The sequence below is a fragment of the Symphalangus syndactylus genome, chromosome 7, assembly GCF_028878055.3.
Source record: "Symphalangus syndactylus isolate Jambi chromosome 7, NHGRI_mSymSyn1-v2.1_pri, whole genome shotgun sequence".
NCBI lineage: Eukaryota > Metazoa > Chordata > Mammalia > Primates > Hylobatidae > Symphalangus > Symphalangus syndactylus.
In genome coordinates, this window is record NC_072429.2 from 18,810,302 (window position 1) to 18,827,388 (window position 17,087).

At 41.9% G+C, this 17,087-nt stretch overlaps 1 protein-coding gene across 18 annotated transcripts in view; it reads right to left on the bottom strand.

The window, feature by feature from the left end:
• Window positions 1–17,087, bottom strand: part of TENM2 (teneurin transmembrane protein 2) — a 1,678,453-nt gene that overhangs the window by 264,756 nt on the left and 1,396,610 nt on the right. For all 18 annotated transcript variants that reach the window (XM_055285322.2, XM_055285321.2, XM_055285327.2 and 15 more), the window contains one exon: window positions 11,249–11,487. In XM_055285322.2, coding sequence (XP_055141297.1) covers window positions 11,249–11,487 — 239 coding nt within the window. The remainder of the gene's footprint in view (window positions 1–11,248; window positions 11,488–17,087) is intronic.

Below are 17,087 nucleotides of genomic sequence, written 5' to 3' on the forward strand. Positions count from 1 at the left end.
CTTCACACTATGAAATTAAGCAAAATAAGGCAGGGGAAGGGTCTGGTATAAAATAATTCTCCTCCCTCATGTAGATTTTTTTAAAAATCAGGATTGAAAAGAAGACGTTCAAGAATGCCCTCGCTTGATTAAAAAATAAATAGACTTGCTCTCTGGCTTCAAGGATCATTCCAACGACAATACATTTGAAGACAAAGGCGATTTGGAACCCCCAACTTGCTATGCTCTCTGGAGAACCAACAGCCACGTTCAGTCTTTCCATCTCTTACATCATTTTCAGTAGCAAGGGTTGTAGCTGAATTACATGGAGATCAATTAGACACAACAGAAAATAAACCACCTCTAGTGCAAAGTGATTTTGTAGCATAAGTTGTTTCTCGAGGCCCTCCTTCATACTATACTTGAAATATAGATTGATGTTCAACATTAGACACATTACTCTCGTCTATTAGGCAAGAGTCCGCTGTGTCTATAAACTCAATTTCCTTTATCGTGGTAGCTTTCTGGTTTATTTGGATAAATGTTGAGCTGCCCACTGTTGTTTATCTAAGTAGTTCATGAGGGGACCGAAAGTTTAATGATGTAAGATGAGGTGGTGAAACAGCACCTCCAAGCAATTCACAACAATTGCTTTTCATCTCATTACCTTGGTTGGACTTACAGGTTCAAGAAATTGTGCAGAAGATATTTGTAATTTGGTATGCTGGGAGCCATTTTCCCCTCCTATTTGTGTCCTTTAATTGTTCCATATTTTATCCCGATTGATGTATGGCATTTCCTAGTTTCTCTTGCTAGTTAATGGTTCTAATTACTCTATTCTCAGCATCTTATGCCTTTTTCTTACTTCTTGACTTAATTTCATCCCACCCTTTTTGATATTAATTCCTCTTTCCTTGGCTCTTGACTCTTCACGGTTATGCCAGCTTTTTGGGCGTGTGTGTGTATTTTTTCTTAAAAACTTTGTAATTTTAAATTTGGGAAAAGATAATGTCATCATTTGACTAAAACAGACTGGATAAAAATAGACACAAATGTCCTCAATTTCTTATTGTACATTGGTTAGACCCTTCTACATATCCAGGAAACAAAAAGGATGGCTGATCATTGATTTATACCAATCAGGTAATAAAAAGCTTTTTAGTATAAAAGCCTCTGTTCCCCTGATGGTCCTGGGAAAATGAAACTCAGATGCCTTCTATCACTGCTGTGTGTGCCTGATTAACACCAGGACACGAGATGCTCATGCAAAACATAACTTACTCCAGGCTTTTTAAACTTTCCCGGTAGGTGTACTATTTCATTTGTTGCTTTTTGGGCTCTGGATCCAGGAAAAAAATTTCAAGTAAAAATATCCTGGATATTAAGGCTGGCCTGCAGATTTCAGCACACAATGCAACCAGCCAATCATATGCCAAAGTAAAATTTCTTTTTTTTTTTTTTTTATTATACTTTAGGGTTTTAGGGTACATGTGCACAATGTGCAGGTTTGTTACATATGTATCCATGTGCCATGTTGATTTCCTGCACCCATTATCTCGTCATTTAGCATTAGGTGTATCTCCTAATGCTGTCCCTCCCCACTCCCCCCACCCCACAACAGTCCCCGGAGCGTGATGTTCCCCTTCCTGTGTCCATGAGTTCTCATTGTTCAATTCTTTCTTGCCCAGTGGAAAAGCATTGAATGAATATACATGAACCTATTCAAGTACATTTAATAAACTGTAAATTAATTAACATAAAATTAATGTACAGAGTAACAAGTATTTTCTTCATGAGAAAAAGAGTCTTAACTCACAATTCTCTCGAGATTCAGGAAGTCTACAAATCTCGTTACTAAAAGAAAGTTTAAACACACTACTCTAAATTTAACTAACGTCCCAGAAGTCTGTGTTTGTAAAATTTGGTGCATAAGGCAGCCTTAAAACCAGTTTCAAAGATGCATCTAATTCAAAGGCACACTGAACTTCCTTGAAAGATGTCATCTTGTTTATCATGGCCTGAAGAACAGAATGCATTTGACACACTGCCACTGACCCTTCCCTGTGGAATATAAGCAAGTCTAATCTAAACTTCATTAACGTGACTTTAAAATGCTCATGGTGTAATATAAGTAAGCAAGCTGAGAGAATTGCATCATGACCGCAAAGGCAAAAGCAAGGTAATATGCCCTTCTTTTATAAAGACAGAGTCCCTAGGGGAGTGCCGAACATGTTTGCACGAATCTCCCCACAAATGACCTAACTCAACTGAAAGCCCATCCCAAGGGAAGGGCCTTCCCTAACAACTGCAAAGAAAGTCATGATGAAGGAAATGTAAAGGTTGGAGGCAAAGCTTCTCCTCTCTTCTCATCCATAGCTTTGGTTTTTAGAAACAAACAAAAAAAAAGCCTTTGAAAGACGACACATATTACATATCTTATAATTTTTTTCTCTTTCCAAGAAGGGAGGATAATATTTTCTTTAGCAAAACTCTTTTCTTACCAACATGTAGCTTAGTGCTGTTATATTTTCTGATACAGTGTGATATTTACTTATTAATGCCAGAAGGCTGATGATATAAAAAGCGAAATTAGCAGAACATGCAATGCATTATCTTCTTTTTTATGGTAATGTTAAATGTGTTAATACGGTTGATGGACTATTTGCTCTCTGAACGCAGAGAATCCTATTATGAGGCATCAATTTAATAAATGACTTGTTTGATAAGAGAAGGGCTCAGGCAAAAATTCTGGGTGTCTATTCTTAACAACCAAAACATGAATTTTCTATAAAAGAATTTTCAACAGAGGACACAAAAAAGTCTGGTTTTAGGTGACCTTAAGAGAAACATGTATGTTTTAGAAGTTTGCTTTGGGTTAGGTTTCTGTCGTGTGAGGCTATGTAGCTAAGCGAGGCATTTCAGAGCACAAAAGATTCTGTGTGGGTTGTGTACACAGACCTAATTTACCATATAATAGTTCTTTTCTCTACTTGGTGCCTTGTAGCGATAGCTTTCTTTCCTTAGTACATCCTCATTTACAGAGAAACAGCCAACAGACTTTTAGATTTATGCCATTATTTGCTTCTTCATCTTGAACTCCAACTAAATTCTGCTACACTTTTGTAATATGAGTGCCAAATGACGGCCTTATGCCAGACACAAACACTTCCCAGTTTCTCTCAGTCAGTTCTCTCGATTTCAGGGAATCACAGATTCCTGCTAGAGGACTTAAATGTGGTGCTTACACGGCCCTCTAACCATTCCTTTGCCTAAGTGCTTTCTAACTCAGAAGTGCAATTTGGGAACAGAGGCAATTACCACATCAAGAAACCAAAAACCTCCCCTTACATAGGGGAACAGTGAAGCTAGGGATCAGGAATTCTGGGTATTTGGAAAATATCTTCCACAACTGGTACAACCCAGAAGTAACCCTAATCAGCATTCATGAGTTCAACAAATATGTACTGATTGCCTACAAAGTGCTGGGCAGTGCAAGTCACTATTTTGGGCATACTCTTCTCATTGGACCTGGCATAGGTGTGCAGTGGCTAGTACAATAATCACCATGGCTCCATTTAGTTGAGCTTCTATTGTGTGCCAGGTACCACCATGTTCCACTGACTATAAGATTCAGAATTTTTAAAATATTTCCACAAGCCTGGAATCAGAATGCACCTTATAATTGGTGGTGCATTACACGGCCTTTGTGACCACGGACCTACCTATTCACATGGTTGTTACATCAATCTATCGTGCCTGTGTCTATCTCTTTCCAAATATATAAGATAAAAATTACAAATGCTAAAAAATCATGGCAGAGTTTAATTGACGACGTCTTTCCCCGTGAGGGACGCACAATGATGGCATTTCTCATAATTGATGACATATTGGATTTGAAGAAGAGTTGCGTGCATCTACCATTTCAATGAATCCTTGAGGCATCTTTACAAAGTAGGAATTCTCCCCATTTTTCTGATGAGGAAACTAAGGTGCAGAGATTTTAAATAGCAAGCCCATTGTCACATGGACTTTATATATACAGGCCAGACTTCAAACACAGCCCTCTCTGACACCAGAGTCCATGTACGTGCTTTCTGTGACATCAAGCTGCTTCTTGTCTAACTACCAAGGCAAAGCAAGAACTTGAAATTGTGTTTCAGGTAAAATATAGAATGAAATAACAGTAATTTACAGTCCATTAGAAGTTGTGCTCAGAATCCTCAATCAGGAAACCCCAAGCACAAATAAATGAACCAACGAAAGACTTCAGAAATGGAGAATTTAAAAGCACGCTGTGGAAGCAGAAGGGCCTGTTGGCTTGGCCACCACCCAAAGGATTCCATTCAAATAAGTAGGGTGTGTGAAGAAGTCAACACTGATGTTCTAGCATTCTATTACTGCTTTTGGATGGATGACTGCTAGAGAGATCATCGTTATAGAGAGAAAGTCCGGGGCAAGGCTTGAATGGTGATTCAGGGATAGTAGGTGGAGAACTCTCCATATTCATTTACTCAGTGTATACTCTGTGCAGCCACGAAGTCCTGGGCTGGCAGACGATACCACTATCGTTTCCTTGGCGTTCTTGAAGTGCACAGGGTTGTGGCACCTATCACTCCTCTCTGGCTCTGTATTACGATGTTCTACAAAGTCAGGACCAAAACCTGTTTCCTGGCTCTCATCGCCACCATCTGCCCACAAGGGTGGGAAAGCCCTGCGCTGGCCGCTATTCTGATTTCTGATGGGAATCTCGGAGAGGAAAGCAAAGGCATCTCCCCACAGCTGCTGACCCTCCCGAAGCACTTCAAGTCCCCCAGATTGCACAAATATGTTTTTAAAGAGGCCACATCCTCTTCTGAAGCAGAGGGATTCATTTTTTCTGAATGTCAAACACGAGGTACAAATATTGCCACATGGCCGCTAGGTGATGGAGACCTAGCTAATGAATGATGTAATTTTCTTTCTATAAATTGACAGGCCCTCTGAAATCAGATGTGCAGTTATGAAATGGCAGTCCCCCTGCCAAAGACTCACCAGTGTGTAAGCACTGACAGGACTTTATTATCAGGTTAAGAGCACATTAGCATATCTATTAGATAAGAAGTCTGCTACTAACACCGGCATGGATAATATGACTGGGTCCCCTGACTTACTTGTGGGCAGCTCTCTTTTTCTCAGTTTGACCATCTGGGCCCAGGGAGTTGGGTGGAAATGTTATTTGCTGGACTGTTCAGATTTAATCATTAGCATTTTGCCCTTTAGATGTGGGAGGTAAGTACACAACTTGGAATTCATACAGGAGGATGAGGTTTCCCATCTCTCCAGATAGTCAAAGAGCAGCGAGTTGGAATGAGAGGGCTGACATTTTTCCTAGTCTGCGCCCCCACAGAAGATGCCAGGCAAGTGTACCATTCTCATCATTTTCTGTCATTTTCTTTATGTTTTCTCCAAACCTGCTCTGTTCAGTGAGATGAGAATACACAAAATAGCAGCAGAGAACGCAAGATTCATCAGCGTGAGTCTCAACATATCAATTTTCAAGTGTAGCAACTTTAAACACATGGTAGGCTTTTAGTTTCCATAGAAAATAATCTCTCATTGTTTTCAAAAGAAACTGAAAGCACCCCAAATTACCACACTTTTAACATCCTGACATGTTGATGGCCCGCGTTCTTTCCAGATCAAAGTCAGAGTGGCAGAAGACAGAGTGTTGAGCAGCTAACTTCAAACACAGTATTTCATATTTGGCAGGAATTACTATAGTGAAAAAAGACAAGGTGACTTTCTAATATATATATATGTATTTTAGTTTGGCAGAGATCTGAAGAGCTAAGAACTAATTTAGGATGACATAAATGCTCTTATCTTTCTCTCTCCTGCCTTCCCTTCCCAACCTCGTGAAGTGTCTTTGGCAGAAGCTCAGCGTATGTTGTGTATTGTTTTAGCTCAGGGGTGACAGTCTGAGTCCTATGTCATGCCGAACTCTTGTGTTGACTCTCGCCTTACAATTTCTAAGATTATCTGGAGTTAAACAACAGAGTCACACATGAGAAGCATCTTTCTTCCTTGACGTGGGGTAGCCCTGCAAGAACTTCGATGCCTTTTAAGGAAACTAGATCTATTCCAATGTTAACCTAGGACAAGAAAGCAATGATGTCATTCCATGACACAGCACTATTACAGTCTGTTGGAAAACCTCAACAATGAAGGCATCAGAAACTGAGTAACCTCTAAAAACAGGTGACAATTTTCCAGAGGAACCTGGGATAATCAAGGATTGAGGACAAATGAGTACTAGGCAAAATGGCCAGGCAATTCCACTCTATCCATGGATTGGAGCACTGTTTCAAGCAGTCTAGTTAAAAGCTATGCTTTCAGGATGAAGTGTCCTAAAGTTCCTAAAATTTTCCTTGGAAAAATTTATCCTATAGAAAGTATTTAAAGAGAAAAGTGACTTGCTTTTTCTACTTTTTGGTTTGGACCAGAAAGTCAGATGCAATTACTCATTGTGAAATGGAGTTGCAGTATCAGAAAATGTCAGTCACCTGCTTCATTGACAGTGGACATATGGTTGGACTCTTAGCCAGTTGGGAAGCAAGTTTTTGTAATAGAGATGTGGACACCCTGAAAGGTATTCTTAGGAAATAAGCTGTAATGTAATCAAACAAAGGTTGACAAACTATGGCCTGTGGACCATATCCAGGCTGCCACCTGTTTTTGTATGGCACATAACCTAAACAATGGGTTTACATTCTAATGGCTGAAATTTTTTTAAAAGAAAATAATATTTCGTAACACATAAAAACTTCATAAAAATCAAAAACCAGGGGGCATAATTAAAGTTTTATGGGTGCACAGCCATGCCTGTTCATTTACACACCGTCTATGGCTGTTTTTAACTTACAACAGCAGAGTTAACCAATTGTCACTAAGTAGGACATGAACCAAAAATATTTAGTCTCCAACTTTTTGCAGAAAACGTTTGCTGACCTCTATAACACAAGACAACTGGAAAGCAGAACTATAAGGACCAATTATAATACTGAGGAGGGGCTATAGTTTCTATCCACTGTGTTAGAAGATGATTCAGGAAGGAGGAACCAACTACTCTACCTTGCTAAAGAGGATAGAGATAGATAAGGTGAGTTAATGCTGCCAACGGGATCATTTATTTCATTTTCATACAGTATGTGAGAAACTGGTTAACTGCAATCTTGAGGAGAAAGGAGTGAAGAGAAAGACCTTCGATGAGACATCAAGAGACCAAGGGCCTAGTGCTCGCTCTGCAACTATCTACCTAGCCAGGAGACTTTAGACTCTCTGGGCCTCGGGGTCAGTGCTTGTCAAATGATCGTAATATCCAGATTTTATTTTCTGCTAGAGTGTTGATTGACGACTGGGGATATGATTCAAATTGAATAGTTATATAAAAGTGCTTCAAATGGGCTGGGTGCAATGGCTCATGGCTGTAATTCTAGCACTTTGGGAGGCTGAGGCGGGTAGATCACTTGAGGCCAGGAGTTTGAGACCAGCCTGGCCAACATGGCAAAACACTGTCTCTACTAAAAAACACAAAAATTAGCCGGGCGTGGTGGTGCAGGTCTGTAATCTCAGCTACTTGGGAGGCTGAGGCATGAGAATCGCTTGAACCCGGGAGGCAGAGGTTGCAGTGAGCCGAGATTATGCTACTGCACTCCAGCCTGGGCACCTGGGCAATGGAGTGAGGCTCTGTCTCAAAAGCAAACAAACAAACAATGCTTCAAATGGAAATGCTTCTAGTTCTAAACAGGTAGAAGGTTCTAACTAGTGACTGTTATGCATACTATCAAGATAACACAACACATCTGGTATAAAATAGGTGAGGCTGGTAATAAAATACTTTGGTTATAAGATTCAGAAACTTAGGGACTTCTGGTGGTGCAGGCAATGAAAGTACCTGAGCTGCCTAAAGAAGAAAGACACCTTCCTGAGAGGAAGGTCTCTTGCATTTCACAGGAAAATTCTCCTAAACCAGTATTCCCTAGGAATTGTTTGTGCCAGGGCCTGAGTGATGCACAAAGTGGTCCCCTGGTGGTTTATGCAGCTTTTCAGAGTAATTTATTCCAGGATGTTTGTACACTGAGAGAATTTGGCACAGAGAGGGTCTGATGGAGGAGCATATCGTAAAAGTTCTCTGACCCCAGCTGTGTGGGCTGGAACTGGGCATCTTTGCTGAATTGGTAAAGGCCTGGGTCTTCTAGTTTGCACAAGGCTGGCATTCTGCTTTTACACCCACCCACGGGCCTGGCTCTGTGGAAGAACTTGTCAGGGGGCTGAGCTATTCCAAATTGCTCATTTCTGGAAAGTCTTCTTTCTTCGGGTTTGAACATGCAAGGATGATAATTTGACTTATTTGTCACAGTGCCTGGCAGGCCTGAACCCACTGCCTGCCCATAAAGGTCCTGGGGCTGATGCATCAATTTCAGGACCTGTCATGTTCTAGTGGAATGCAGAGTCATGTGTGAACCAGAATGGACTCAGCCCTTAAAAGTGCCGGTTTCCTTAACAGGAGGGCCTCGGTTTTTATGTTGTCTTTCTGCCCTTCCCTGATGGCTTGTTTCCCAGGTGGACACAATCATTGGTTCTCCAAAAGGCACTTTTCTCTGTGTTTGCAATGCACTGTTTATGCCCCTGCAGCTTTGTAAGTAATAATATACTGCTTTTCATCTTCAAAGTGATTTATACACATTAATTAATCCTCACCATACTTCTGAGTTTCTGCACGTAAATAACCATCCTGCCCCCATGTTGTACTTAGGAAACCAAGACCCAGAAGGCAAACAAGTTTGCCAAGGCTAAGGAGAAAGGAATAACTGGGGCCAAGATCAGAACTTCAGATCATGACCCCTTACCACGCTTGCAGACCTGCGGTCACCTCAGGAGAGTGGCTGAGAGTAGCCCTATAGCTGCATGCTCACTGCCATCACTGCAGGGTAAATTGGCCCATTATATCACTCATTTTGTATCATAAACTGTTTTTTGATACTTCAGGGTCAAAGCATAATCTTACCTAAAGAATACATAATAGGAAATGATGGATTATGAACTAATAAACGATGCTAAGACGCTCAGGTCCAGCTTCCAGCAGCCTGCAGATTGAAAATAAATATATTTCCTAATCTATCATTTACAAGTTACATACCTGATTAAAACATTAAACTCTCACTATACGGTTTCCCATGTATATGACTGCCCTTACAGAAAGCTATTCTATTTTAACTATCAAGCCCCATAAGTCAGGCAGTAGCCATCTCTCTCTCTCCTGCAAGTAGAGTAGAAGGCGCACTGGGACGCTATTGGCAGAGGCAGGCAGTACCTCAATTTCTGTATCTGGGCTCCCCGTGGTGCTCACTGGCCCCACAGAACATTAAACCTGAGAAGTGAGCACATGAACCCCTTCTGAAGTTTCTGACACAAAACCAAATCATGAAAAGACCCCGAAGGCACATTCAATTTGCTTCCATGGAGCCCCCTGAACAGCCACCTGCGGAAGCACACAAAGCTACTTTAGCAACACACTAGGGTGTACTCAAGTGATTCAGTGGGGCAACAGATATCCTGCCGCCTTTCTCAGGTCAATCCATTACTTCATCCTTCATCAAGAGGTAAGTGAGCAGACATGACTCGAAATTAGGGGTGCTTGGGCCTCGGGCCTCAGGCCTCAGTTCCGGTGTACAGCTGTGGTTTAGAGTGCAAGCTACACTTTTGCAAAGCCGCAGATGAACACGGCACCTTTCCCTGGAGAGTCAGTTTTCTCACTTTGGGAGGGCATTCCTGAGAAATGCAACTGGTAAGGAATATAAATGCTTATTTTTCCATATTAAGACAGGCATAGCTATAGTGTGGAAGAAGCTGAAAAATTTATGTCAATTGTTGGCTCGTATTGGTCTGCCTTAGGCAGGGCCCCAGATCTGTGGGGGTGCACAGTCATGCCCCTTTGCCATTAGGCAAGCTTAGGAGAATGGTCTGGGAAGCGCTGGGCCAGTTCCTTCTTTGGCAGATACCATGCTTGCTGCCTGGGGATGAAGGAAGTGTGGGAGCCCCCAATGCTGAGCGAGAAGGGAGGGTTTATGTTGAGGGAAGGGGCAAGGCCAACACAATCAGGGTTGCCTTTTCTTTTCTCTCAAATGGGAGGAGTTTCAGCATACATGTTGGGAACTGTTTTGGAGTCAGCTTCATTGAGCTGGTGTTTTATGGGTTGGCTGTGCAACATGGCACAGCCAAACTGGGCAGGTCTCTCATAGCTGCCCTGAAACCAAGCCAGAACCATCAAGTGTTTCAAATAAACTTTAACAAACATCACCATGGCCTCTTCCTAAGCCAGTAGATCTGCCTTTGGCAGGCTTAACCGACACAGCAGCAGCCTTGGGGCTCTTTGTTGGGGCCAGGAGCTGTGAGCAGGCTTTGTGTGCAGCCCAAGAAGCTCTTATGCACGTGGCACCCTGCCCCTGGGCGCTCAGCATCTGCCACTTTCTGTGGTGACACGGCTACACCCTATGGCTGTAAACCAACACCTTTGGCATGCGGAGAAAGATACTCCAGCAACTCACCTATGTCATATACTGAGTCACCAGAAGCCCAGTTGCCAGGAGAGGTGACCCTGATTCAGATTCAGCTGCCCATGGTGAGGAGAGAGTTGAGGATGAGAAGACAGAGGCTGCGGAAGGGATATGGGCAAGGCCAAGTGTGTCTGGCTAATTCGATTCTGTATAAAGACCTGGATGGATGCTCCAGCCTGTCAGTCCTGTTTCTGTTCCACAGCTCTGAAAATAAGCTAGCTACTTTGGCTTTCTCTCGAATCAAGATGTTCTCAGGCATGCCAACCACTATTCTTCAATTCGGTTTTTGGCTGAAGTTAACCAATGTTGCATACATTTCAAAGCACAGACCCGGGTTAAAATCCAAGGATGGAGAAAACTAGAAGGCCACTCCGAGAGTGAGGGATAGGTTTGCGGGAATGAAAAGTCTCAGCTCATCTCCAAGAAAGGATATAGTAAGGATGCTTAATTTCCCTTCTGATGAATGTCATTTAGAAACATGAAGGAGAAACTCATCAGATTTAACTGGATTTCAGGAGGGAAAAAATCACCTCCATCCATCACTCATTATCACATCTTTCAGGAGCCAAGCAGCAAACTGTACAGACATCAGAGGGCCTCTAGATTCACAAGTCCATGGCCTCTCCCCCATGTTGTCACCCCCAGCGTTGCTGAATAAGGCTGCCCTGACTTACCTATGAAATACGCCAGCAAAATAGCCAAGAGGAGGGCCGCGGCGATGGCGGAGAGGGCAGCACATTTCCAGCTGCAGTATTTGGAGGGCTTCTTCAGCTTGAAAGCCTTCCTGGAGAAAGTATTCCTGGGCAGCAGGCGGGGCGGGGGCGTGTAAACAGTTCCTGAGGTCAAAGGGTATCCCGGGGAAGAGCTGCTAAACAAGGGTGTGCTCCCCGAGGAGGTCTTGAAGAGGAAATGCCTGCCAGGAAAAGGGAAAGAGTCAGAGTGGTCATGGGTAGCCGAGGAGCAACATTTAGCTATTTTTCTTCCACTCTGCTCTATCTAGTCCTAGCATAATCCTAGTTAACTAAGCTTACCCTGGAGTGGAAGAAGGGGCAAACATTACATTCGATGACATAGATTAATTCCATAAATGTGCATAATTTGCTCCTTTCACATATGCATCTAGTTGTTATGTTCCACAACAACCTGCAAAGCATTCAAAGCAAATATGGAAACTGAATGACTGTCACCTCCTCAGAGATGATGAGGTTGAGGATGCTAAGCATTATCACATATTAGATACCCACTATTTTTAAAAAACTTTTATTTTGGGTTCATGAGTACATGTGTAGGTTTGTCATATAGGTATACTCATGTCACTGGCATTTGATGTACAGATTACTTTGTCACCCAGGTAAAGAAAATGTGGTATATATACACCGTGGAATATTATGTAACCATGAAAATGATGAGATCATGTCCTTTGCAGGAACATGGATAGAGCTAGATACCTACTATTGAAAGGTACTTGAAATGTATTGTCACAACTATTTACAAACTAAATGTTTTAATATCTCCATTTTATTTCATTATTTTTTAAAATTTTTAATTTTTTCTTTCTGTAATCCAGATATATCCTTTTTTTAAAATTTCAATAGTTTTGGGGGTACAGGTGTTTTTTGATTACATGGACAAGTTCTTTAGTGGTGATTTCTGAGATTTTGGTGCACCTGTCATCAGAGCAGTGTCCACTGTACCTAATATATAGTCTTTTATTCCTCGCCCCCTCCACCGTTCCTTCCAAGTCCCCAAAGTTTATTATATATATATTTTTTGAGACAGAGTCTCACTCTGTCGCCCAGGCTGGAATGCAGTGGCGCGATCTCGGCTCACTGCAGGCTCTGCCCCCTGGGGTTCACGCCATTCTCCTCCTGCCTCAGCCTCCCGAGTAGCTGGGACTACAGGCGCCAGCCACCTCGCCTGGCTAATTTTTTGTATTTTTTCAGTAGAGATGGGGTTTCACTGTGTTAGCCAGGATGATCTCGATCTCCTGACCTTGTGATCCGCCCGCCTCGGCCTCCCAAAGTGCTGGGATTACAGGCGTGAGCCACCGCACCCGGCCTATTATATTATTCTTATGACTTTGCATCCTCATAGCTTAGCTCCCACTTATAAGTGAGAACATACGATGTTTGGTTTTCCGTTCCTGAGTTACTTCACTCAGAACAATGGCCTCCAGTTCCACCCAAGTTGCTGCAAAAGCCATTATTTCATTCCATTTTTATGGCAGAATATCTCCATTTTAGATTGGAGATATTAGGCTTTGAAGCCAAGCAACTGTCTGAGGACTGAAATCCAGAGTTCTGTCTTTCAATAAAACCTGTGTGATTACATTTTACCCTACACTGTCTCTGACCCTTGTTGTTCTGTTTTCACCTCCCCTGAAATCCTGATTCCTGTTCTGAGATGCCTTCTCCAAGGTCGTGTGATCATGATTATTTCTTTGGAATCATCTTTGCCTATCAATTGAATAAGGTGTCTGTGTTAGCCAGAGCTGTGGTGTGACAGCCACACAGCAGAACCATACAGTAGAACAGGCAGCGTAGAAGAGGATATAGCTCCTCCTCAGGGTCGGGAGTCTGTCACTCCACGGGCACTTTAAGGAAGGACCATTAATTCTCTGATGATTCTTTCTTATACATGCCACTTATAAGACTTCAAATGTGACTTGCTAGACCTTGTTTAAAACGATGACTTGTCTTCCAGGAAGCGTGTAGCGGGGTTTAAGGCAGGAGTTAAGTAAATGCTAGAATCTGAGCAGCTGGAGGCCACGGACTATATCTTATCTTGTACCTTGTTCGTCCTGTGTTCCCAGTACCCACATCGAGCCCAACATGCAGAGGGGGATTTGAGTGAATGAATGAGTGAATGAATGGATGAAGTCTTCTCATTATCTTGCAGTTTTACTCAGCTGCGATTCTAAGGTTTCAAAATGTTACTACAGTTATTTCCTTTCTCTTGACCTCTTCAGTGGGTGCTACTTAGTTTATTGACCACTCACAATGTGTCAGTTACAATGCTAAATGTTTTACTTGCAACTAAACCTCACATTAATCCCAGGAGGTGGGTACTATTATTACCTCAATTTTACAGATGAGAAAATTGACGCTCGGAGTTGGCAAGCAGGGTCATTAGGGCTCAAGCTCCAGTCTGCCTGACTTAAAAAAATTTTTTTATTTACATCCAGTTAGACCCTTTGGAAGCTCTAATCAGACCTACTACACCACACTGCCTTGCCTCTGGGGGCTAGCAGGCTTTCCCAGTGGGCTTCTAAGGCAGGATTGCTGTCATTACAAATATTTGTATCTTGGCTGCTTCCAGATAAAACCTTGAAAGTATTTTAATCCTTCACAGAAATCAAACAAACCCAATATGACTGACAATCATGTCAGAAAATGAGTATCTGATTAGTGAATTATTTAACATAGCTAACGTTAAAATAAAGCCTAGAAGTTTGATTCCGTAAATAAGGCTTTGGACTCCTTGTCCAACGGCTCTCTTTTAATGCTCCATTTTAAAATGCTGTTTTGGAAGAGGAGGCAGTAGGCATGGTGTTCATGACAGCATTGTAGCACAAGACAGACCTTGGTAGTCCTGGCCGTGCCATTTCCGACAAGTACCTGACACTGCTTTTGAGAACCTCCATCTCCTCATTTGTAAAACAGAGGTAATAAGGGCACAGGTACCTCATAACTGCTTGCTGTGAGGATTGCAACACTGCGTAGGAAAAGCATCACTAATCCTACAATATCATGCAGGATTACGTAGCAAAAGCACTTAACCAAGGTGTGTCTCATAGTAAGTGTCAGCCCATGTGAGTAGCTTTTATTATTAATTCTTCAGAGCTACATAAGGAGCCTGAAATGCAGATTTTAATTTAAAGCTTGGCAAATGTTGAACAAACACCTGAAGAGTTCTCTAAGTCACTAAATAATAGTTCGCTGCCTTATAACAACGCTAGAACATATCCACAGCAGAAAGCCAAGGTGACAGAGAAACCTCAGAATTTGATTTAGGACTCCTTCAAATTTATTTCTTAAACAATTCTCCCAGAGGGAGTAGTGAAAATAGGAAATCAAATGAAAATAAAGGAACGTAAAGTCATTGTAAGGAGTCACTAATGAGTGAAAACATTTGAACGCCAGTTCTCGCATCCTAGCGATCTTGCCAATTTCTAGGGCTTCAGCCACCACTGATGCGTCTGGAGTCTCCAAAGCTCCATTTCTATCTAACTCATGACTCCTTAGCTCCTGACCCACATCCCGTTGTGCATTGGGCAGCTTGTCTTCTACATTTCACAGCTGTCTTGAACAAGTCACAACCAAACTCAGACTATATTCCTTTAAACGCCCAACTCCACCCCTCCTGGACTTCCTTTACTCCCAGTTACCCAAGGAACTTCCTCCTTTTCCTTTGCCTTTCCCCATCCAATAGCTTAACGAATCCCATCAATTTCATTTCTGAAAACCTCACCCACCAACCCCATCCTTTAGCCTTCCTGCCTTTTCCTTCCCAAGCCACAGCGCCAGTGTGCTCTGGCTTACAAATCCGTGGTTATCCTTCTATGCCTGAAAGGGGAGATCTAAGTTTCAACATGGAATCAGGCTCTCTACAACATGGAACCATGGCTCTCTACCCATTTTTTGACTCTTGTTTCTAATCAGTGCTCCCAGCTCCTACGCACTCATGCTTCAGCCACACAAAAAGACACACTTTCTCTTAACAAGCCTGTTCAATTGAATCAAATGGCTTTTTCTGCTCTGTCCCACCTAACCCATCCTAGCTAACTCGTACCCACCTTCCAACCACCTACCTGGGGAATCTATTCTAACATGGCCCCCTTCACTTTGTGCACTCAAAATCAATCAATCTATCTATCTAGATTCTATTTATAAATAGAATCTTATTTCTCCCATGATACAGTTATATCCTGGTGTTATTAATCTCTCTCTATATATAATTATTTTAAATGTGTCTATCCCCAACCAGAATGTGAACTCCTGGACACTTGAACTGGTAGATATTCCTTACTCCTGTTATCTCCAGAGTCGAAATATTAGTGCCTGGACATCAGCCATATTTGTGGACAGAATAAATAACTTGAAAATAGAAATGTTTTAGCAACATGAGAGCAACATGGTGAAGATTAAGAAGTTTAAATTGCCTTTAATGTTATTTTTAATACACTCATTTATAAGAAAAATAGAAGGATATGATTATATCTTGCATATGGCAATGCTTCGTGAAATCCTAAAAATGTTCCCTTGACAATTTAGTCCATTTTCTACACTTTCTTCTAAAAATAAAGTCAGCTTAGGTCACATGTCATCAAACAGAGCGCCCTTTCTCCCCGACAAAGGCTTCTAATAACATTGAGAATAAAATCAGGTGTCTTTCTCATGGCCTTCAACTCTCTGCATGATCTGCCCTCTGGCTACCTCTCCTACTGAAGCTTCCAACGCTGTTGTCCTCCCTCACTCCATCCATCATATTGTCCTTTTGCTACTGCCCATCATATCACATCTTCTTTTCTCCAGGCCTTTGCACTTACTGTTCCTTCTGCCTGGAAATACCTGCACAACTTGTTCCTTCAATCTCTGCTCTCATAGCACTTTTTCAGAGAGATCTCCCTGGGCCCCTTCAATTTCTGTTACTATCTGCCCTGTCATAACTGCTTTATTTTTCTTCATTAAATGCATAGGTATATTTGCATATTACTTATTGTCTGTCCCCATCATTAGAACTGAATTTCAGTGAAGTTTAAAATAATTATTTTGTTCATGCTGTATCCTGTCACCTAAAATAGAGCCTGGCTTACAGTGGGGGAACTTAACAAATCTTTGTTAAATAAATAACTTACAACATTTTCTAAGACCAAAATAATGAATGCTAAAAGAATAGTGCTGTGAACATTTTTAATTTTAAAATAGGCTCCTCCTGCCGTGTTGATGCCTGTTTGCCAAACAGATTTACAAGTTTGCATATGTACATGCAGGCAAGAGTCTATATTTACACATGCAAGGCCAGATCCCTCCACATAAAAAACAACCTGCATACTTTTCAACATTGCATAAACCCTTGCAGGATGCATCTCTCAGGCCGCTCATTGGCACTGTGGTGTCTGTGATGATCGCAGCTGAAAGAAACCCATTTAGTTATCACCTCCCTTCCTTCTAGTCTCTGGGGTTTAAAATGATTAAACAAAAAACCAGCGATAAGTAGAATCCTATTTCTCCCATGATACAGTTACACCCTGGTGACACTAATCTTTAGAAGATTAAATTCAGCAAACAAAAAGAGAAAGATTCGATGGAAGTGATCTTCAGACTGTGTCCCATAAATACCTGGAGTTTGTACTGTTTTTAACACAGCACTCAAGTGATCGCCCGGTCCCAGGAATTTGTACTGTTTTTAACGCAGCACTCAGTGTTAAAAACAGTACAAAAGCCTGGGCCCTATCCAGGTATGGGGTGGAGTCTGGGAGTATATCGATTAAGAAGCTCCCTAGTGGCCGGG